This window comes from Argopecten irradians, chromosome 7 (genome assembly GCF_041381155.1).
Source record: "Argopecten irradians isolate NY chromosome 7, Ai_NY, whole genome shotgun sequence".
NCBI lineage: Eukaryota > Metazoa > Mollusca > Bivalvia > Pectinida > Pectinidae > Argopecten > Argopecten irradians.
In genome coordinates, this window is record NC_091140.1 from 14,740,711 (window position 1) to 14,761,131 (window position 20,421).

A 20,421-nucleotide genomic window follows, 5' to 3' on the forward strand; every position below is an offset into this window, starting at 1 on the left:
TACTGTTTTGATATCGTTTTCAATGTATTTAAATGATGAATTTCTGCTTTTTCCGAATGTCTTAATCCTCATTGCGAATCGTGATACATATTAATATGTTATGAAATCTGCTATGTATTTATGATAACATCCTCTTGTTTCAGTTTTATTTTTAATTTTAATACTTGAGTGAGTTCCTGCACTAGTCAGTAACACGTGCATCTATCAATATTTGCACATTTGTAATTTAACGAATCGTTTTTTGTTAAATTTATGACATAATATACGTTATATACAGTCATAAACAACATCTACTTTGCCTACTCACCCTGGCCAAGTAGACATGCGATATGATGTATCACTTTTTATCATTATATAAAGGAGTCGATTAGCCGTTTTAAGTATAATATCGCACTTTTAACACTTAAGTACAGAAACCACAGAAACGTTATACTTTATTCTTTGAATGGTACTCTACAAATAATGTGAATAATTTATAAAAAGGTTAAGTGTTTGTTTGAGAAGGCAACATATATCAAAGGGATTTCCACTGACACTTTGAACTTCCCGATGGGATTTCTCTGTGATATGGTGAGCGCAGAAGGTGTGAAAGTAAACATAATGTTTATCAGACTTACCAATAGAAAGATTGTGAAAATAATACAAAGTGAAACGGTCCATCGACACCCAGGGTCATTTCGAGATGATTTTAAAAGTTTAAAAAATATCAAAATTTTAAAGGTTATTTAGGTTCTAAAAATTAAGATGTCCTTATAGGCGTTTAGAATGTTGTGAATTGTAAAAAAATAAATTTCAAAACATATGAGTAAATTGGAAATAAAGTTAATTTTCAAAGTTGTAATAAAAAATAAATATGAGTTTATAAGGGGAACAGAAGAGACAAAAATACCCATGTGGACAACTAAGTACAAGGTACTGCCATAGACTCGTCAATATCAGCTATTTACCCTGCATACGGCTTACAGCTAGTTTTGAATAATGACACCCTGCCATTTTAATCCACCCCGTTCCGGCCAGTGAATGCCATCCGTGGCATTGACGAAAGTGCCCCGACGTTATTCTACAGGAAATTGTCAGGTAGATAAAATGTATTTTTGGATCAAATGTAAATGTATTATTACGACAATTATTAATAATATTCAGTTCACCAACTTATCAGTGTATTTATTTATTGGCCAAGGTCATTATACTACAAATATAAAACTTCAAATACACCATCATGTTAGATTTACATATTCCGTAAAAAGGAGATCATGAGGGAGGAAACTCTACATGATCATAAAATAATCTTAGGTCCAAAACTATCTTGAGTTTATATTTAGCCAATAAAAGATGACGTTACAGATGGCTTTAATCATTTATCCTTGAGATTTTATTCATATTATTAAGATGACAATCATGTTGTATTGTATATATAAAAACATTGAATAATTAAAAAGCATTTCACTACCTAACTTTGACAAAGAAACTACGTTACATCATAAAGCATCCGTCAGTTATAGTCATAGCCTGATTATCTGTTATACTGTCACACCACATCCGCCTTGTAATGTTTACGAAGCAAAGGACTATACATATTTCTAACTTCACGGCGGAAACGAGAGTCACAAAATCCGTAAATGATTGGATTTGCCATATTGTTGATAAAAAATGACCACACAAATGTATGATACAGAAAAGCCTCAGCAAATGTCCTACTTTCTAGAAATGTCTTATTTAAGAACACTGTTATCTTAAGAGCGAGATGAGGAGCAAAGCTCAAAATGAAAACCACGGTAATGATAAACAGCATCAAAGTTGTTCTCTTTGTTTTATTTCCATGTGCTTTGCTCTTTGTTTCATTATTTAGCTTGGGTTTCTTTCCATCTTTCTTTTTATTTTCCTTGGTGTGTTGTGACTTGTGTGGACTCTCCAGGGAGTCTACATGTGTTAGTTCGACAGAACTTGAAGCGTTTTTAACTGTGTCTCCTTCAGTGGATAGAGTGTTATCAGTAGAGTTTTCTGTTCCGGAACCGGAATTCGAACTCGAAGCTGGTTCGACAACAGGAGCCGCTCCCTGCAATGTTGGGTTAAGCATTTTTGTTCTCGCCTTACCTTGTTTCCATATACGCCGTCCAATCAAGGAATAAAGCACAATCAGCGCCACAAATGATCCGAAAACAACCAGTATGAGGACACTGTTAAAGTACAACTGATATTTTGTTTTCTTAAATTGATCCTCTGTAAAACAAGACACGCCTGTTATCCCATCGACGTGAGTATCAACAGTGCTTTTCCCGTAAAGTACTGGAGCAGGCCATGCTATTAGCAGAGATATCGATAAAGCGATGGAGCATGCGATCTTAGCCTTTCGTTCATTCATTTGTTTTCCTAAAGGATTACAAATTTTCTTGTACCTATCGACAGCTATTACCACTAACGTAAAAGCGGATCCACCAGAGTTAAAGTAATTCAGGAACCGAAGCAGTTTACACACTATAGCTGACTCAAACGTAAGTGTGTTTTGTAGATCCACGATTACAAATGGCATACCGATTGAGCACGTGATCATATCGAGGACGGCCAGACACAGAATGTAAATTCGATGGTTTGATTTAGGGAATTTTAACGCAAACAGGTAGAGGACATGTGCATTCCCTATCACCCCAACTACCATCATTAGCGCCACAAACACGATTCCTCCTAGTTTCTGTTGGGTGTATCTGTCATTCAGATCCTCAATGGTGTATCTGTGTCCTGAAGTATCGTTCCCAATAATCATATCTGTAGAAGTATTAAAACTGTTCGCCATGGTCGTCGTCATTGTGAATAATACTTCTTGTATTCAAAATGGCCTTCAGATATCTGAAACAGAAGCACATCATATTGAAGTTGGTATTACTACTGAGGCATATAATTCATATTTGGTCTGATTGTATTAATGGATCTTTTACTGTGGCAGAGCCTAATGTATCCCAGTTCAATGTCAACAGCTTAAGTGTTGAATGTATAACGTTATGTGTTACATTTACATTATGTATCACAAAAAAGTTACATAAAGTGTTTCATGAAAGAAGTTCCTTTCTCACATCAAATGCCCGAAAAACATAGCTTGGTCCTTAATTAAGCATAGTCGTTTGGATATATTTAATGAAAGCATAGCTCGTCTGTTGTACAGCAAAATGTATATACTTCAATATAGTTGAAATTATTTTCATTATTTAAGTCGATTACTTGACGTCCGTAATTACAGCGAGCATCACGTAAGATAGCGAAAGAAAATTCTACAAAATTTCTAATTCTAAAAGTATGTACTAGTCTTAAAAAGCATTACAGCAAACCATCAGTAATTTGAACAAGTATGGGTTTGGCTTCAATTAGCCCAATTGTTATTTTTTTCAATAAATTAAGTTACCTCTTTGATACAATGTAAACCCATTTTCATAGATACGGTGTCGTACAATTACGATAACCACCATTATTATCCGCTAACCCGCAAGTTGGCATGTTTTAAGCTAATGAAGAAAAATGAATAGAAAATGTTTTGATATTTTGTTTTATGAATTATTTTCAGAATGTCGTTAGCTCTGAGGGAGTAATTTCCCCAAACATAAATTGACAATGCGTCAAAAATGACTATCTAGTAAAAAAAAAGTGTTTATGATAGGAGAAGTAATGTCATAACTACTCTTTACAATACACACATTTTAGGCTGCAAGTGCTGTGTCTAGTATATCAAGTGATGCATTACACGTGAAATTGCTTTATTATACCTAAAATATTCATATATTCATACGTAAGAAATTGATTTGATAAATCAGAAATGAAAGGTGTACCTATATCTATTTTTATGGTAAGATCCTTTAAATCGGTATCATTATTTTACAATATCCGTGATATATATCAAAGATGTCACAAACTGTCGTGAATGTTATTTAACTTGACGTTGAAATTGATCAGCAACAATAACACACGTAGGAATAGCCACAGGGCAAAGTAAAGAAGCACATGATCGCCCACATCTTACCAACCTATTATAACAGGGCGTACTAACATACAGTTCAGGATAATATCTCAGTTTACCTTCACAGAAAACACACGTACACATATATCTACCTTACCTTGTTATGGACTGAGCACTTGAATACTTTTCATCACTTATAACATTTGACATGATAATACATTTTATAATCAGATCAGTTGCTAAAGTAACCATGTTCGTATATATTGACTGATGGACTTGTTCAGTATGTTTTGTATCTCTTGTTGACAGAAATGTCAAATTTAACTTGAGATATCAAAGCAACGTAAAGATGAACTGTGAACTGTAAACAATTGTCTCTTGTCGTCGGCATTTCAGTGGAACAAATCAAATCAATCTATCAATTCTTTTATTCCTCAAAGATGAAATTTACAAAACAAAAGAAATTTCAAAACATTTTTACAATGTTTGTATCGTACATTACATGTTAATTATATTTATCTGGTAGTTTGGTACATAATTCGGGTCCATATGTCGCGAGAACCTTTATAATAAAATTAATTCTGTCCCCTTTTGTATAATGGCACTTAGATGTGAAATGGAGAATAGGATACAGTTCCTCGCAGTTTTTACATTATATAATTACTGTTCTAAAGTGTTAACGCTTGACTTACCTGTGTGACTGGGACGTCATCCAGACGTCGTATCTACTGCAGTACAGATGATAAGTATTTTAGAGGGACCTTTTGACATCAATTATATAGACAGCGGCCACTTATGATATCAAATTTAAGCCCGTCTTCCTCGTCCAGCTTGCGGTTTATGTCTAGGGAAAGTACGCAATTAAACTTCCTGTTGTATATGGTTTTTATAAACAACATTTTAGTTGGTAGTATACACTGCAAGGTACCAGGTATTCAGAACAAGAAGGAAGGTGTTATGGCAACTAGTTGTTAATACAAAATAGTAAATGATGACATATAAGCTCATAAAAATAAAACAATTCATTTCAAACGAAATATATATGTATTAATTTTATCACATGATGTGCGTAATGTATGTAAATCTGGAAAAATGTACGTGAAGCCTCCATATGCCGCTATATGAATTGAACAATGCTCTCGTCCTGGTTCAGTTGAATAATCATGCCGGAAATAAAACGGTACTAAAATGGAAACTATAATGTTTAAAGTAGATTTTGTCTAATGTCTTTGACTGCGATGTTCTGGATACAATCTGTTTGTTTTGTTTTGTTTTTTTACACATGACATATTTCCTTCTCTTTTATTTATCTGTTGTTAAATATAATAAACAACACTAACTAACACCAGTTATATTAACACCCAACAGGAAGACTAACAGAGGGAGGGGAATGCAAAGGAATGAATATGTCCAGAAACAGAGTGATATACTATTTACTATTATGACAAGGTTAAAGTAGTGTTTGTTAACAGGTTTTGCCCGTAGTAAAGTGAGAAAGAGAACAAGAGAGTATGAATTAGAATGCAGTCAAATGCAAAAAATGAAAATGAAAAGGTATACAAAATGTATAAATGTACAATAAACCAAAACAAAAAAGTACGAATAAAAATGAAAAAAAGTACGATGACGAAATGGCTCCATGCCAGAGGTGCGAAGTATTAAAACGGATAAATATTTAATATGAACAACACAGTCTAACAAATACTAATTTCACTGTATTTACGGTTTTTTTTATATTCAAATCGTTACTTTTAGATATTATTCTGTAAGTATCCATCTAAATATTGAAATATTAATTTCTGTGACCATGGTATGGTTTTGACTATAAATTCACGACGAGCGAATACTGTAAAATAATGAGTTTATACAAATTGTTCAAATACATGTACATATAAAATGGAATCAGTACCGACAAACAAACTTGTTTTCCCATTTCTTCTTACATCTGTATAAACCCCACATGTTTATGAAGACTATTTTAGACGCTAAGAATTAAGTATATACACGTTGTTGTTTATCAGTGATATGCATCACCTCGTTGCTAATTTGTTCCTGTCCATTACATCATAATGATATGATATTTGCTCACGTTTAATCATGAAGCATATGATAATGATTCATTAATTGTTTGTCGCCCACCACCACTTGTATGTCAAGAAATACCACTCCTACTCTACCACATAGTTATTAGATACAATTATACAGGGATGAGTATAACATGTAGTTAAGGGAGCGAGTATATCGTACATCACATCCTTCGTGTTCACCACACACTTGACCGTGTTTTATTTCAAGTATACACACTTAAGGCTTTATTTATTATATATATATATCATTATGTTTAAATTAATAACAAACACGAACTTAAGGAAGAAAATAAACCTCCAAATTTCCTTTTATTTATTCTTCTATTTCGAATAAAATGTCTAAACTAACGAATCTGTTATCTGTAGAATGAATCGGTTCACACACAAAAATGTGGAATATCTTTTAAGTATTAATCAATCAAGATACGCTATTCATCGCGAAATCTCTTCCACTCGGTCAACCCACAAGTAAGTAAATCAACCGGAAGTAGACCCTTGATAATACGACAGTAAATAATACGGGGAAATCTGGATTTTTCGCATGAGATGTTTTTACTTTGTTCTACAAATACTATGACTAAACTTTATGTCTTATCAGTTTAAGTAAATCTATAGCTGATGCAATATCGTTTTAACGATGAGTTATTGTTATTCGTAAACATACCTGTTATTATAGTGAAGTGAGTATCCTGCACAGGTATTAGAACAATAGGAGACAATAGACACGTTCGTAGAAACCTTCTAGCATTGGGTGGTAGTGTATTTTTGACGATTGAAAAAAGGCGAATGGAAGAAATTCATTGAGGTTTACCCATGAGACATGACTAAGAGAATATTGTACTGAATGTTAATTGTGATTACTTTTTTCCATTGCAGTAGTTATAAGCGTTACAGTGCGGAAGCTGATATGTTTTACTACCAACAGTGAGTTTTCGATTAATAAATAAATAAAATGGTTCAATAAAATGAAAACACTTGAAAACTAGATTTATTCAACGTACTCATACGCATTGTAAATATGCGCGATTTAAAGTACGCATTGTAAATATGCGCGATATAAAGTCGACTATACTTTATTTAGGTGACAAAGACTCTAAACTTCTGAGTTTTTCTCTAATTGCGACCTTTGTTTCAAAAATTACAAAGATGGACGTCTTTTTCAATAGGAGAATGTGATATAATACTTAGCAATCTTTTCATTTTGAATACCTACAACACACACTTATTTCAATTAAACATGTTAATGTCCATGTTTGATTCACCGATGTTATACTTGCCGTAGAACAAAACACACTACGGATATTCACATAACCAATACATTGACATAAAACATGATAAATATTTTTCCGTTCAAAGAACATTTGTTTTTGGTACAATTGATACTTAAAAGCACAAAGGTACAGATTATTAAGGTAGTGTTTTCGTACTTCATTTCTGACAACAGAATTCGACAACATTAAAATGATTTAACACCAGACTATCCAAGTTCTTATGCAATGCTATAAATACATTGTTACTCTATGGCCCTCAATGAGATTTACCATATAACTGATCAAATGATATTTTTTTCTTATCACAGTGCTTATTTTTATTGTGAGAACGATTTACATAATATCTCGGATTTCTAGTTTTGTCACATGATGTGTACCAAAATTGATACCCAGCAAGAAAATTGCATAAAATTAAGAAGAATCAATTAATATAGATTTTTGTGATTTTACTTAATAAACGGGACGTAGTTGCGTTTATTTATACGAGTTATACTGAATACAGTTATACATTTTACTGTAAAAATTGTACAAGTGTTTTCACAACAGTACCTGTGCTAATTTGGTACCCCGTAACACCACGTAATGACTTGTGTGATATTTCAATTATTTAATTTCAGTTTTCTGTGGCATTCACTTGAGCTTATATAGTTCCAATGTGGTGTATATGTCAAAAGACAATTATCAATTATTTCTAATGATTGCAAAAATTTCAATGTAAAAAAAAACTACAAACATAATTATGAACCAATCAATACTTGAATCTAGTAACAGTTTTAGTAAAAATTAAGATGGAGAAATAACGCTATACAAAGAGCAATTTGAACGCGACTAAATAAAAAAATAATGTGTGGCAACTATATTTTATCTATTTCTGATAAGTGTTTATATCTTAAATTTCATTATTTAAGAAAATGTTCATTGGGGAGGCCTTACGCTTTGAAAAAAAAAACACTATTATAGTACAAATAGTAATTGTCGCACGGCCACATTTCTAGGGATTAACACGTGTCAGACAGAGTTATCAATTATATTATCAAAAGTTATCTTTCAGAGAAAATAACAAAAATAGTTATATAAAACGAAGCGTAATTATCAATAAATGATGCATCTTTGGTATCAACACTGAGAAATGAAGTAAACTTTAACACCACAAATGTTTAACGTATTTTTTTTCAATTAGGGTATCAATTTGGGTACAGTATCAATTTGGGTACAGTATCAATTTGGGTACAATGACGTTAGGGGGTCAGTAATATCTTTTATGATGCAATATGGCGGCTGTTGATCTCGCTTCAAAATTTAAACTGATTATCTTCAACTAAGTATATGATTTCATTACCCTAAAAATATATATTAATTTACTTGTTAGTTATGAGTATAAAATTAACTTAAATTGTTATAATACTTAAAATGAAATTACGATTGCTTTCCCTACGCTAGTTTGAAAGTTGATGACACGGTTAAAGTCAAACGTAACAATTCAAGTGTTTTCTAGAATGAGATTGTAAACAAAATGACGAGTTCGTACCTTAAGATCAATCCTCACCCTACAATCAATTTATCGGTATAACTTAATCCTTGATTATCTAGCGAGAATGCAGAGATGATCAAAGAATTTGCACTTTAGAAGTTGGATGGATGTTTTTGTCACTTAAGTTTCGGATGCTTTTAATATACAGCCAGTCTGGTGTCGTATTGAGGTAGATCTTGTACACTAGGAATGCCGATATTAATTCATTTATGCATGATGTATATACAGTATATTTGCAAACAAATACATAAATAAACATTTAAGCCTATGTCAATTCCGAATTATTTAAAAAGCGGCGATTGTTATTATCCTTCGCCAACATGATTCAAGTTTGATGTCAGATTCTTGACAAAACAAATAGGAAGTAAAGACCTAATGAAACAAACCAGTGGTCATCAATGCTATAAATTCGTTATATAGTGTGTTATATAGTGATGAGATCGCTAGTGCGCTATAATTGGATTGTGCCACCAACTTGTATAGTACAGTTACATTATATTGTACTAGAATGTTAGAAAGAGGACGATGTTTAACGCCAAAGGATGTGATTATACCACAGCTAATAATAATCATTTTTAATTTAATATTTAAGCACGTAACACACAAAGAAAACACAAATGTTGTTAATTATTGTCATATGAATAAACCACTTAGAATGAGTAATCTTGGCTTGATGCCTAGAAATACTCTTTTATGTTTTTTTGTTTTTTTTGTGTTTTTTTTTTGTGCGTCTTTTAAGTAATTGTCACTTGAATAGAAGATGTAGATCTCTATTCGAGGCAATCTATTGCAGCTTCGAAAGATTCCTTGGACTCTGGATCGATTGCTGTCACTTTCAGCTCTGTATCCCAAAATGTAATTTTCAGTTCCACTGACCGGTTCAAGCCTCTCGAAATGTCAGGCATTTCAACAGAGAGCGTTCCTATTCTTTCACAGCTGGGGTCTGTGACATATAAAGGGTCACTCTCCGTTGACCGAAAGACGGGGAAATCCATTCCAGTCGAGTCTGCTTCAGATATCTCATATGTCATTTTCTTCTGTGGTTCGCCAATAACGACAGTATTTCCTTTGACGGCGTGAATATCAAATATATCTTTGCATCTTACTTCCCCGCTCTTGGTTTTGTACTGCTTAGAACGTTTATGCACACCTTCTTTATACAACACAGTCGTGTCCACACCATATGTATAGCGCAAAATTCTGGATTGAATAATCGGTTTATGACCATACATGACCGCACCCTTCAGCACAGCTAATGATGCATCTTTTGGCCTGATGATATCAATTTGGTTTTCTTTGACTTGTGTAATGTTCACGATTGCTTCTTTGAGCAATTCCGATTCGGAAAATCCACCAACCATCAGAATCGCCTTGATCCCCTTCATGTTTGGGTTTCTTATTATCTCTTCCAATTGTTCAGTAATACGTGTCACTGATCCGCGAAACCAGCTCTTCGCTAGAGCATCGTCAACTTTGAGCTTGTTTCCGGCGACAACCGAGACGCGTGTATTGAATTCATCGGACGATTCGATAACGTTCGCAATAGTTCTTCCATCGTTAAATTTTTTGCAACATTCATTCATTGAATATGGTATCGTAAAGAAGACGGAGCTGTCAGATTCTTTGTACTCTACCCCTCTTTTCTTCATCTCCAGGTCTTGGCTTAGCTCCAGAAATTCTAAGTTGTGACACGAAATAAAGTCCTGAAGCGCAGGCTTGCCTATTATTTCCGCCAGAAAACCAAAGAAAGCTTCGTCCACTTTGGTCCCTCCCCAATCTCCTCCACAGGCACAACTTATTGATTTCAGCTTATCGTTTTCCTGTACTTCTTGTATTGATATGTCTACAGTTCCGCCTGTTATGTAACAAACACGGCATGTCAGGGCTACTGTGATATAATCATGACGAATATAATACAATAAGTTTGAGTTTATATTGTCATGGTAATGTCCTAGAGAATAGTACATACTTAAAGTTATATGTGCCGTATTTTTCATACTTACGAATCAAGATGAGCTTTTAATGTGTTATTCATCAACAAAAGTTACTAATTGAGAATTCCTGTACTTTTAAGGTATAGGTTTCAATTTTACAGGTACAAATAAGAGCTGAAAATGATTTTTGGCAGTACTGCTAAAAATCATTATATTTACTTTTTTTATTGAATGAAATGAGTATATACGGTTACACCATGAAGCCAAATTGTGGTCTATAACATTTTAATAGCGTTTTACATGTATAGATTAGAGCTGAAAATGATTTTTTTGCCCAGTCCCAGTTACGGCACATATAACTTAAAAAAAAATCATGAACAGCTATCCCTTTCGCGAAATGCTTAATATTTGGGTAATATACTCAATATGGATAACTAAATATTATCTGTCCTTATAAAATGCTTCAATGTTCGTCAAAAACAATCACGTAAAGGAAAATTATAAGATAAATTCACAAAATTATAAAACATTATCTTCATCAGACGTAAATGACCAGTACAATATGCAACTCGGCAACTCATTATAATGGTCAAATTGTCGAGTTGGGGTCTGTAAAAGGGCATGCCGAGTGCTTGTACGGTATTACTAGATGTACGCAAGCCCCTCTCGACTGTTTGTTCCATCTCGTAGACCCTTATACGCTGAGGTTTCCATCTCGTACCAAATTACTCTTGTAAGTGTAAACATATTGTATTGGTCATACGCGTCTGATGAAGATAACAGTGTGGTTATCGAAACGTCACAAGTAAAAATTTCGTTGGTTGTGTCAAATAACCATATATATAATAGTCTTTACCAACCTGAATAATATGTTTCAAAATCTATAAAATTTGTCATTACCTAATTAACGTTTGATCGATATAAGACATTATATAGAAAAAAAAACATTTCTTTTTAACCTTCAGCTAAAAAACTAGATTCTCACCTCCTGCGTCCAAAACAAGATAACGAGTGCCCGGAGGTAATCTTTGGAGACTGCCATCTCCACTCTTCTGTAAGGCATTCTGCTTTTCGTAGATAGAAGCTACTTCCGACTCCAGCACTATCAAAAGTCTTTCTCTCTGGATTCCAGCCTACATTAGAAAATAGAAACGGAGAAATTGAGTGACACTCAATTGATTGATTAAACGTGCAACACCATCGACGAATGGTAATTTCCATCTATTAAAAACAGGAGTAGACGAATATGTATTTTTGTCAAAAGCAACAGTTACGTACTTTATACATCGGGAATGGTGTGCTGATTTTGCTGACCCCAAAAACCAAACTATTTATTTTATATGTATTTTTGTGTTGATTATACATATAAACGTGCTTAAATAGCAACTATTGTCCCAAGGATAAATATTGGTTATGCTCCGTTCGAGGTGAGCATAGTTGAATAAATGAACGAACGAATCAAATCAACACACGCAAGGACGACCAAACTGGATGGATGGATGGATGGATGGAGGCAGGGAGGAAGAATGGACGGGATTATGGATGGATGGAGGTAAGGAGAAAGGATGGGCGGGATTAAAGATGGATGGATGGATGGATGGGGATGAATGGAGGCAGGGAGGAAGGAGGGACGGGATTATAGATATAAGGATTGTGGATGGATAGAGGTAGGGAGGAAGGATGGACGGGATTATAGATATATGGATGATGGATGGATAGAGGTAGGGAGAACGGATGGACGGGATTATGGATGGATGGTGGAATAAAAGAGGTAGGGAGAAGGAGGGACGGGATTATGGAAGGTTGGTAGATGGATAGAGGAAGGGAGGATTGATGGGCGATATTAAGATGAATGGTTGATGAATTGTGGCAGGGAGGAAGGGTGGACGGGATAATGGGTGGATGGTGGATGGATGGAGGTAGGGAGGAAGGAAGGATGGGTTTATAGGTTGATGGTGGATGGATAGAGGAAGGGAGGATTGATGGACGGGATTATGGATATATAAATTGTGGATAGAAAAAAAATATAAATAAGTGCTAAAAATGGGTCTTAATGATAATATTTTATTGTTCAGAATCATTAACAAAATAATAATCCTTTACTATACGACCTTCATGTAAAGACTTGTGAGTAATGAACACAAAACATGGGTTTAGTGAGCTAGTTCCCCCATCAATATTATCAGTCTCATTAAAAGTCGTCTAGTATTTTCCGGACAATATTTGCGGATGACAGACAGTGACATTTATGTTCATAACGACGATTCAGTTGATTACCATTGCGACCAGATGACACCTGACGTGTTGAAAATTATAACCATTAAATTTCTAATGCTTCAAAAAATCTATATAGCAATTTTAGCTAAATTGGACAATATATAAATGTTGACCAGAAGCTTTCGTTTCTAAAGGAACTATTACTAAAACATGCGACATGCGTAATAATAGGCTTCCCTATGTTATATCATATACACCACCAAGTTTGAACAAAATGACTCAAAAACCAATGAGTCATTGCCTTTATAAAAAAACTGTGAATGGTGACATAGGTATCATGGCACCCAACACTCGGAATATACGCCCAAGTTACACATATTGTCTGAAGCATAACTGTTGTTACGTTGAAATCGGTCCAGTAGTTTAAGAGGAGAGAAGATTTGCGGACGACAGACAGACATTCAGACAGGGCGAGTTCAGTATACCCGCAACTTCATTGTGAAGATATGATTATTAAACACTCACGTACCTTCTTGGCAGCTTCTCGCATGAATTGTTTGGCATCATCTGACCATATCGCAGGAACTGTGAGCACCCATAATATGTCAGACTCCTCAAGATTTGTAACGGCTGCGAAACACGTTTTTTTAGCATGTTCCTTTAGATATCGGATCACTGCTGCAATGACATCCATGGCTGACATTTTGTTGCCATTGTCATCGGTAATGGTGAGATGTCGATTCAGTTTCTATAAATATAAAATCAATTCAAGTGATTTACATACCATACATAATTACTGTTACATCAGCAGAAATATGTGTTATAAAAAGTGGTTCCCCTATGAGATTTTACGAATGACATCATCAGAAAATGTAATAACTGTACTGTTTCGGTGTGATATTTGCGAATATTTCAGCTGCTGTGATACCAACACTAGCATTTATTCTTAACGCTTTGTTAATTAGTTAATATTTGTTATTATTATAAGTTTTGATACCGCACCCGAGACCGTCATATTAGTCCAAAGGCCGGAAGCCCCATCAAGCGCCGATATTATGTCAAAAGGGCTGATAAAGTCATCGATATTAAAATCACATCATAACCTTTCAACACATATTTTGAAGAAAAAAAAAGAAAAAAGAAGTAATAATTTTAACAAGTTAGAAACCTTTATTAAACAGACTCTTCTTCACAGTGAAATCCACAATGAGATTTATACTGCCAATATGATATTGAAATAGTGGGAAGCGTTCAATTTCATACAAATACAGAATGTCTGGTTAAATAAACGATTTGGTTAAACAATTTTATATGTTTCTATTTCAGTAAAATCTAAAAGATTCAAGTGACGGCTAACTATCACTTAAGCAAAACTGATAAAATAAATCGATTTATTTCAGGATGGTCAGTTTATAAAGGACAAGAAAAATAATTCGACGGGAAATTCTACGAGTAAACTAATTGAACTACTCGCTTACAAAAATAGGCTTTCCGTTTCTACTTGCCACGAAATTTCCAATTCAAGTTCTATTTCTGATTGCCCTTACAATAAAAAATTGAAAACAAAAACTATTTTGGTTACAATAATCTCAGATATGATTTCAGTAAGAGACAAAACATGTTTAGATATGATAATTCGTACGTTGTCTGACTACGCTACCAGAATTATATCTTTACCTGCGTTCGATATAGCTCCATTTTAAATCTTTTAAAGAACTTCCATTTCTTGTGATTCCCTACTAACGCTAGTTGTGCATATTTCTTTTCAGCGGGGTAACCAAATGAATGGAAATTTCCTTCATCATCAAACAACACACTTGTCGAATTTTTAGGGGACTGACCATATGCATTTGGCCAGGAACAAGTAGAAATATTCAACGGGTCTCTCTCGAAGTCGTTGTAAGTTGAGAAAGCATATCCAGAATATGTCGTTCCAAAATCTATAGCTGCCACTATTAGGGGTCCTCCAGAATACGCCATCTTGTTCTGTTTAGAAAGGATCATTACAATCAAAATCATAACAAAACAATCTTAAATATTTTCATGTCGTTTTTGTTTTTTTTTTTCTATTTTATTAATTTATCCTTACAATTTTCTAATATGAATAATATGAAAACAATTTAAACAATTGCGGACTTCAAAAAAAATTTAGTGGATTAAACAATAATTATCGTCGTTAAGTAATGTAGACGAAAATTGGACGTCCGTTTATAATGACAATGGCCTAATTTCGTTTTACAAAATAATAAGAAAAAAGGCCATACCCTGACCTTGTTTTTCGATAACCTTAATATAACACCATATTCATATTCCATAGCAAATGTGTGTAATAAAGACAAATGCCTTTTGGAAATCTGTAAAATTAGATACTGTCTCTATATCAGATGAAGGGTATATCATAAAGGCACTATTAATAAAAAACTGATTTACTAGTTACTATGCGATGTATGCATTGACACAGTGCCTTTATATCTAATTGTAAAGTCTAGTTTGGTACACATACATACTTAAGACGTATGTATTGACCTGGCAAACAATGGACCCATATGCCTTATGATAGGTATGATATCAGATATTGGAACGCTGTCATTGCAGTGGTTAAGATAGTTATCAACAAATACACAGGGCAGACGCTCAAAATAACATTCTGCATACGTTAATTTATTTACGTTTACTAGGTCTAAAAGACCCGATATACCTGCTATGACTGTCAGAAATGTTTTTCACATAACAAACTTACCACATAAAGCCCTGACCGTAATTCGTATCATACAGACCTACGTTTGATGGGATCCCGTGTCATCTGGAAAATCCTGTAGATATTACTTCTTTGACCCCTATATATATGTGTGTGATACATTGCCAACAAATCTTTTACCCGTAAACGTAAACAATCTGACCAATCAATTAATAGATTATAATTACACACACGATTCATTTTTTACTGTGGAAGCAAAATCTGACAGTTGGGCTGTTTTACTTCTGAATTTCCTTCTTACATACAATATCAACAATCTTCATATTAAAGCAAAACAAATAGCAAACTTACCTTTCTGGTCTACCGATAAATACTGGTGTCTGGCTCGAAAGCCTACCTAACCTAGTTCCTCTTCCAGGTACATTTAGTTTATATTTTTAGCCTTCGTCGAATTCGCTTTGTAAAGATTTAAATGGCCTGTTGTATGTAATAACAAAGATCCGGTCGTGGTAGAACTTACCAGATATAGTTGTATATTTTATCTTGCAACTGCCACACATACTGACTGATACATTGTAAATACTGCAGGACAAACTTTTGCTTTATCTGTCAATACGAAAGGATTTATCTGTCAATTCGAAAGGTTTTATCTGTCAATTCGAAAGGTTTTATCCGTCAATACGATCATGTTAATTTGTTCCACGCTATACACTTTGAAATAAATAAAAAAAAACATGCAATATGGAGAGAGAAACCCAGATTCCATTAGTTATTTTTACCATAATATAGTCTAGACATGAAATACGTAGCTCGTTTTTTAGCATAATTTCAATTATTCACGTTTAAAAATGTTTTTTTTTTATTGTAGGAAGACAAAAATACATCGTTAATGAACTGTCTGCTCAGAAAACATTGTGATACAACTGCATGTAGTTATCTCTTTTAAAGCTTTATACATACTTGTAAAAGTATATATATATATATATCATAACTGACACGTGATCATTCAATTCTTGTACTTTTAAACTAAAGATGTATGATATTGTATTGATATACATGTACACCAGTCATCTTTTATCGTTCTGCCGGAGCCTTGCAGGTAGGGCGTTTGAATTGTACCTGCTGCCCCTATTACATGATCGTAAAAGGCGACTAAATTTAGGATCTTATCTTTTCTTCCTAACTGACTTTATCTTTCCTAATGCCTTCCTTGGCACCGCCTCACTTTTGGCCTTGCGTTGAGCGTTCGCCCCTGTGAGGAAGGCTCTGGGTTCTGTCCCCTGGCCGAGACACACCAAAGTCTATAAAAGTGGTAGTTTCTGCTCCTGCTTAGCGCTCAGCAAACGGGGAGTGGGACGACTGGTTCGCCCGTTGTCAGTATAATGTGACCGGGTGGGGTGTGTTGCTTGGTGTCTTCGGCGGCATGCTTCAGTGATATAGCACTATAAAAAGGGCGATAGTTCCACTATAAGACATAACATGAATTTACCGCAGTCTCCCAAAACACGCACCTCGCACAACATACACGCAACACACCGCATACATGGGAGGCCGTCCTTACATGACCATAGCTGTTAGTAGGACGTTAATTAATCAAACAAACAAACAAAGCGTTCTGCCGAACAGCATGGCTGCTCCAGCCCTGATACCAGGTTCACGCATTCTGCATACATGTTGTGGAAGTGTTTCAAATAACATTGGGTTATTTAACATAGCGAAAAAGGTAGACAGGCCTAATAAAACATGTCTGGTAGAAAACCTTTTTTTACAAATTCGTTCTATCAAATGAAGTCCTAACCGAGCCTTTTTTTATAAAATGATTAAATTGTTTAAGTATTCTATATATATATTAAACACTCTCAGCCAATAGTTATCAAAGCATTTATAGACAAGCGGACAACTGTCATACTTGAAAGTACATAGTACATATTTGTTCCTAAGAGTTTTGATCACAAGTTACTAATAGAGAATCCCCTACCGTGGCCAGATGAAGTAGAATTAATTGAAGTTCATGAGCATAGCCCAACTGGTGCATACATTCTGGACACAATATGACATTTTTCTGGATGCGATAATGATGCGATGAAAACAAACGCCATCATTGATAATATATCATTGTCACTGTTAATCGAGAATTCAGGGATGCTTTGCCAGATTTGCATTCGCGCGATTTTAAAACATAGATGCTGTCTTATCTTAAACCTGGGCAGACTCAACTTAATCCAGATGGATTGAATTATCAAAAGATAATTCAACCAATGGCTGTTTTCAAAACACACCTTGCCTCCAACTACTTCATTGATGTCATCGAGGCTTTTATTTATTGACCAAAATGAAATTGTTATTGTGTAAATTCTGACGTACACTATGCTATGGATACTGATTAACTATTGAATTTTCATCAAGCCATTTGCAATATCATTAATATCATTATTAACAAAATGCATTGTAGTACACTCGAATTATGATTTAGGGCTTATACAACAAAACAACCTACAACGGGACACTAAGAGTAGAGTGACCTACTATCAAAGTGCATACATATACATGTATGAACCCTCACAGCACAGGATAAATTCAACAGATCGCAAAAAAAACCGCAGGGTAGCTGTAGTTGGTTTTCAACAAAATAATGCACAAAAGCTAGCCGTCAGCCACACGTCTACGATTTTTTAAGCTGACCACAGAAGCAAACATTTCCCTTCATACGCATTCAACATTCAATCAAATATTTGTTTTATAGGATACATTACGGTTGGTGTTTTTGCCGGATATTCCGACTTGCTCCTACCTCCAAACTTAAATGACCCTGTCTGTTGTTGAACAAATACAACCAAAGCATTGGTTGATAAGTATTGCATATAAAGTTATAATGTACTTTTTTGATATGTAGTTACCAGGTATGTCCGATACATCCCGCTAGGTTAAGTAAACCAAAACAGTAATAACAAAGAATTACTGCCATTGAAATATTTTCTTCTGAAATACTGTTGTTTATTGTTATTATTATTATTATTACAAGCTAACCGATATTTACATAATATATAATTTTCAGTCATGTGGACATGACGTACATAGGAATTATTTTACATAATGAATAATTTGCGTGTCCCTGTGCTTGGGCTGAGGTGACCAATATTACATTTAAGGGTCCTTGCAGGCGGTATATGGATTTTCAAATTATTATTTGCCTAGATGAAATAAATGATTTGTTTTAATGTCCATGAGACAGGAGTCATCTCGTCTTTCCGTGTCAACACCAAAATAAAACAAACAGGCCCGTTCAAGGACACGTCCTTGGCCTAGCTACTGTAAGATACTGACCATGTATATATCCGATGTAAATCCTCAGATATATAATTATTTATTCTGTAGTAATAGAGCTACATGTACATGTAGCCCTCGCCAGATATTGTGAATAGTTTGAATAGGCATGTTTGCATGATATATTAAAAAAAAATGAAAAAAATTGCCGCCGGTGGAGAATCGAAAGATCAGAAGATCTGCACGTTAACACTAAACCAGATTTCTGCTTTTTTATATACAGTGATTTTTTTTATAAGAAGCAGATAACATTGTTGTATGATAGAGTATTTCCTTATAGGAAAAATAAAAAAAATTGTAAATGTAATGTGCATGTAGCTGTTGTTTCAGCATGAAGAAAAGTGAAAAAAGGATAATAACACATTGATAACAAATCACAAAGTTTTTTGTTGTTCTTTAATACACGATAATCTTTGTTATTTTATTGATTTTTTCTGATATGCTCGAACGTCGTTGAAGACACCCCCTGAGAGGAATGAGCTAGATTTCGCCGAGACGAAGCACACGCTCGTGTTACGTTGATACGGAGAAAACGACAGTTTTCATTTTATACCATGGAATATCAAAGTTATATTATGCATTGAGAAATTGTACAATACAATCTTTTTTAGATTATATCTTTCTACTGCGTATGCATCGTAAAATTCTACTAAGTTGCATGAAAAAAATCACGATAACTGCAGGTACAGGTATAGTAGGCCTAATGTTATACAATGCACAGTCGATGTCGAGAACAGATCCGATTTGATGCATTCAACTCAAATATAAAGAAATGAATGCTATAGCCGAAACCTTTTGGACTCAGAGATAGTCAAAGATCGCTTTTTTAATGAATAAGAAAAAATAAAACACGAAAAAATCACGATAGCTGCTCGCAACCCAGTGCATGGTACCGCGGTTCATCGGTTTTCGACGGCGAAAGACCAAAATAGATTTTTTACACACAATGTCAAACATATTCAATTCAACGCATTAATTATATGTGTCAGAAGCATGTTAATGATGTTTTTTGTGCAATATTTCATGAAATTCATCTACTAAACGAAGCCTTGTATCCTCAAACGCTGTAAGATTTACATTGTAGCCTACGTATGCCTACTGTTTCTTTTTGTCAAAGTGACGTTTAAATAATGAAATGTTCCAAGATAAAGTAACGCCATTATTTTAAACTATGTTAAGCTGTATATGAGTGCAAATTGTCACCATAATACCGCAAATGAGGGCTTATTCAATCCTTCAAAACGTCAGCTTGCAAGGTCGAATCACCCGGGCTCATAGAGGACTAAAAAGTGACGTCATTGGAATGTTCGGGATCAAATCGTCAAATTTAGAAATGGTAATCAGAATAAAGAAATTAATCATTTATTTACTCACATCGCAATATTTTCATATCGCAACTGTTACAGGAAATTCTCA

The 20,421-nt window shown here is 34.3% G+C and overlaps 2 protein-coding genes across 3 annotated transcripts; both read right to left on the reverse strand.

Moving 5' to 3' along the window:
- Positions 1-1,349: 1,349 nt before the first annotated feature.
- On the reverse strand, positions 1,350-4,793 carry LOC138327636 (neuropeptide S receptor-like). Its single transcript, XM_069273899.1, has 2 exons — positions 4,636-4,793; positions 1,350-2,844 (listed from the first exon to the last, which is right to left on the reverse strand). The coding sequence occupies exon 2, from the start codon at positions 2,801-2,803 to the stop codon at positions 1,529-1,531; it is 1,275 nt and encodes a 424-aa protein (XP_069130000.1). The 5' UTR covers positions 2,804-2,844; positions 4,636-4,793; the 3' UTR covers positions 1,350-1,528.
- Positions 4,794-9,521: 4,728 nt separating this feature from the next.
- LOC138327635 (heat shock 70 kDa protein 12A-like) lies at positions 9,522-16,137 on the reverse strand. 2 transcript variants are annotated; one of them, XM_069273897.1, is made up of 5 exons: positions 16,033-16,137; positions 14,661-14,969; positions 13,513-13,731; positions 11,752-11,899; positions 9,522-10,687 (listed from the first exon to the last, which is right to left on the reverse strand). In XM_069273897.1, exons 2-5 carry the CDS (start codon positions 14,961-14,963, stop codon positions 9,603-9,605), a joined length of 1,755 nt encoding a protein of 584 aa, XP_069129998.1. In that variant the 5' UTR covers positions 14,964-14,969; positions 16,033-16,137; the 3' UTR covers positions 9,522-9,602. The 2 variants fall into 2 exon arrangements, with proteins under 2 accessions (XP_069129998.1, XP_069129999.1); XM_069273898.1 differs by lacking the exon at positions 16,033-16,137 and adding an exon at positions 15,724-15,813.
- Between the last annotated feature and the right edge of the window lie 4,284 nt (positions 16,138-20,421).

What these genes read in the sequence shown, in the direction of transcription:
- LOC138327636 (XM_069273899.1), bottom strand. Translation starts at nt 2,803, where the DNA reads ATGACGACGACCATGGCGAACAGTTTTAATACTTCTACAGATATGATT.
- LOC138327635 (XM_069273897.1), bottom strand. Translation starts at nt 14,963, where the DNA reads ATGGCGTATTCTGGAGGACCCCTAATAGTGGCAGCTATAGATTTTGGA. An exon ending in TGGAGCTATATCGAACGCAG is followed by an intron (nt 13,732 to 14,660) that starts GTAAAGATATAA and finishes TTATATTTATAG; the next exon opens with AAACTGAATCGACATCTCAC. An exon ending in TCTTGTTTTGGACGCAGGAG is followed by an intron (nt 10,688 to 11,751) that starts GTGAGAATCTAG and finishes GTTACATAACAG; the next exon opens with GCGGAACTGTAGACATATCA.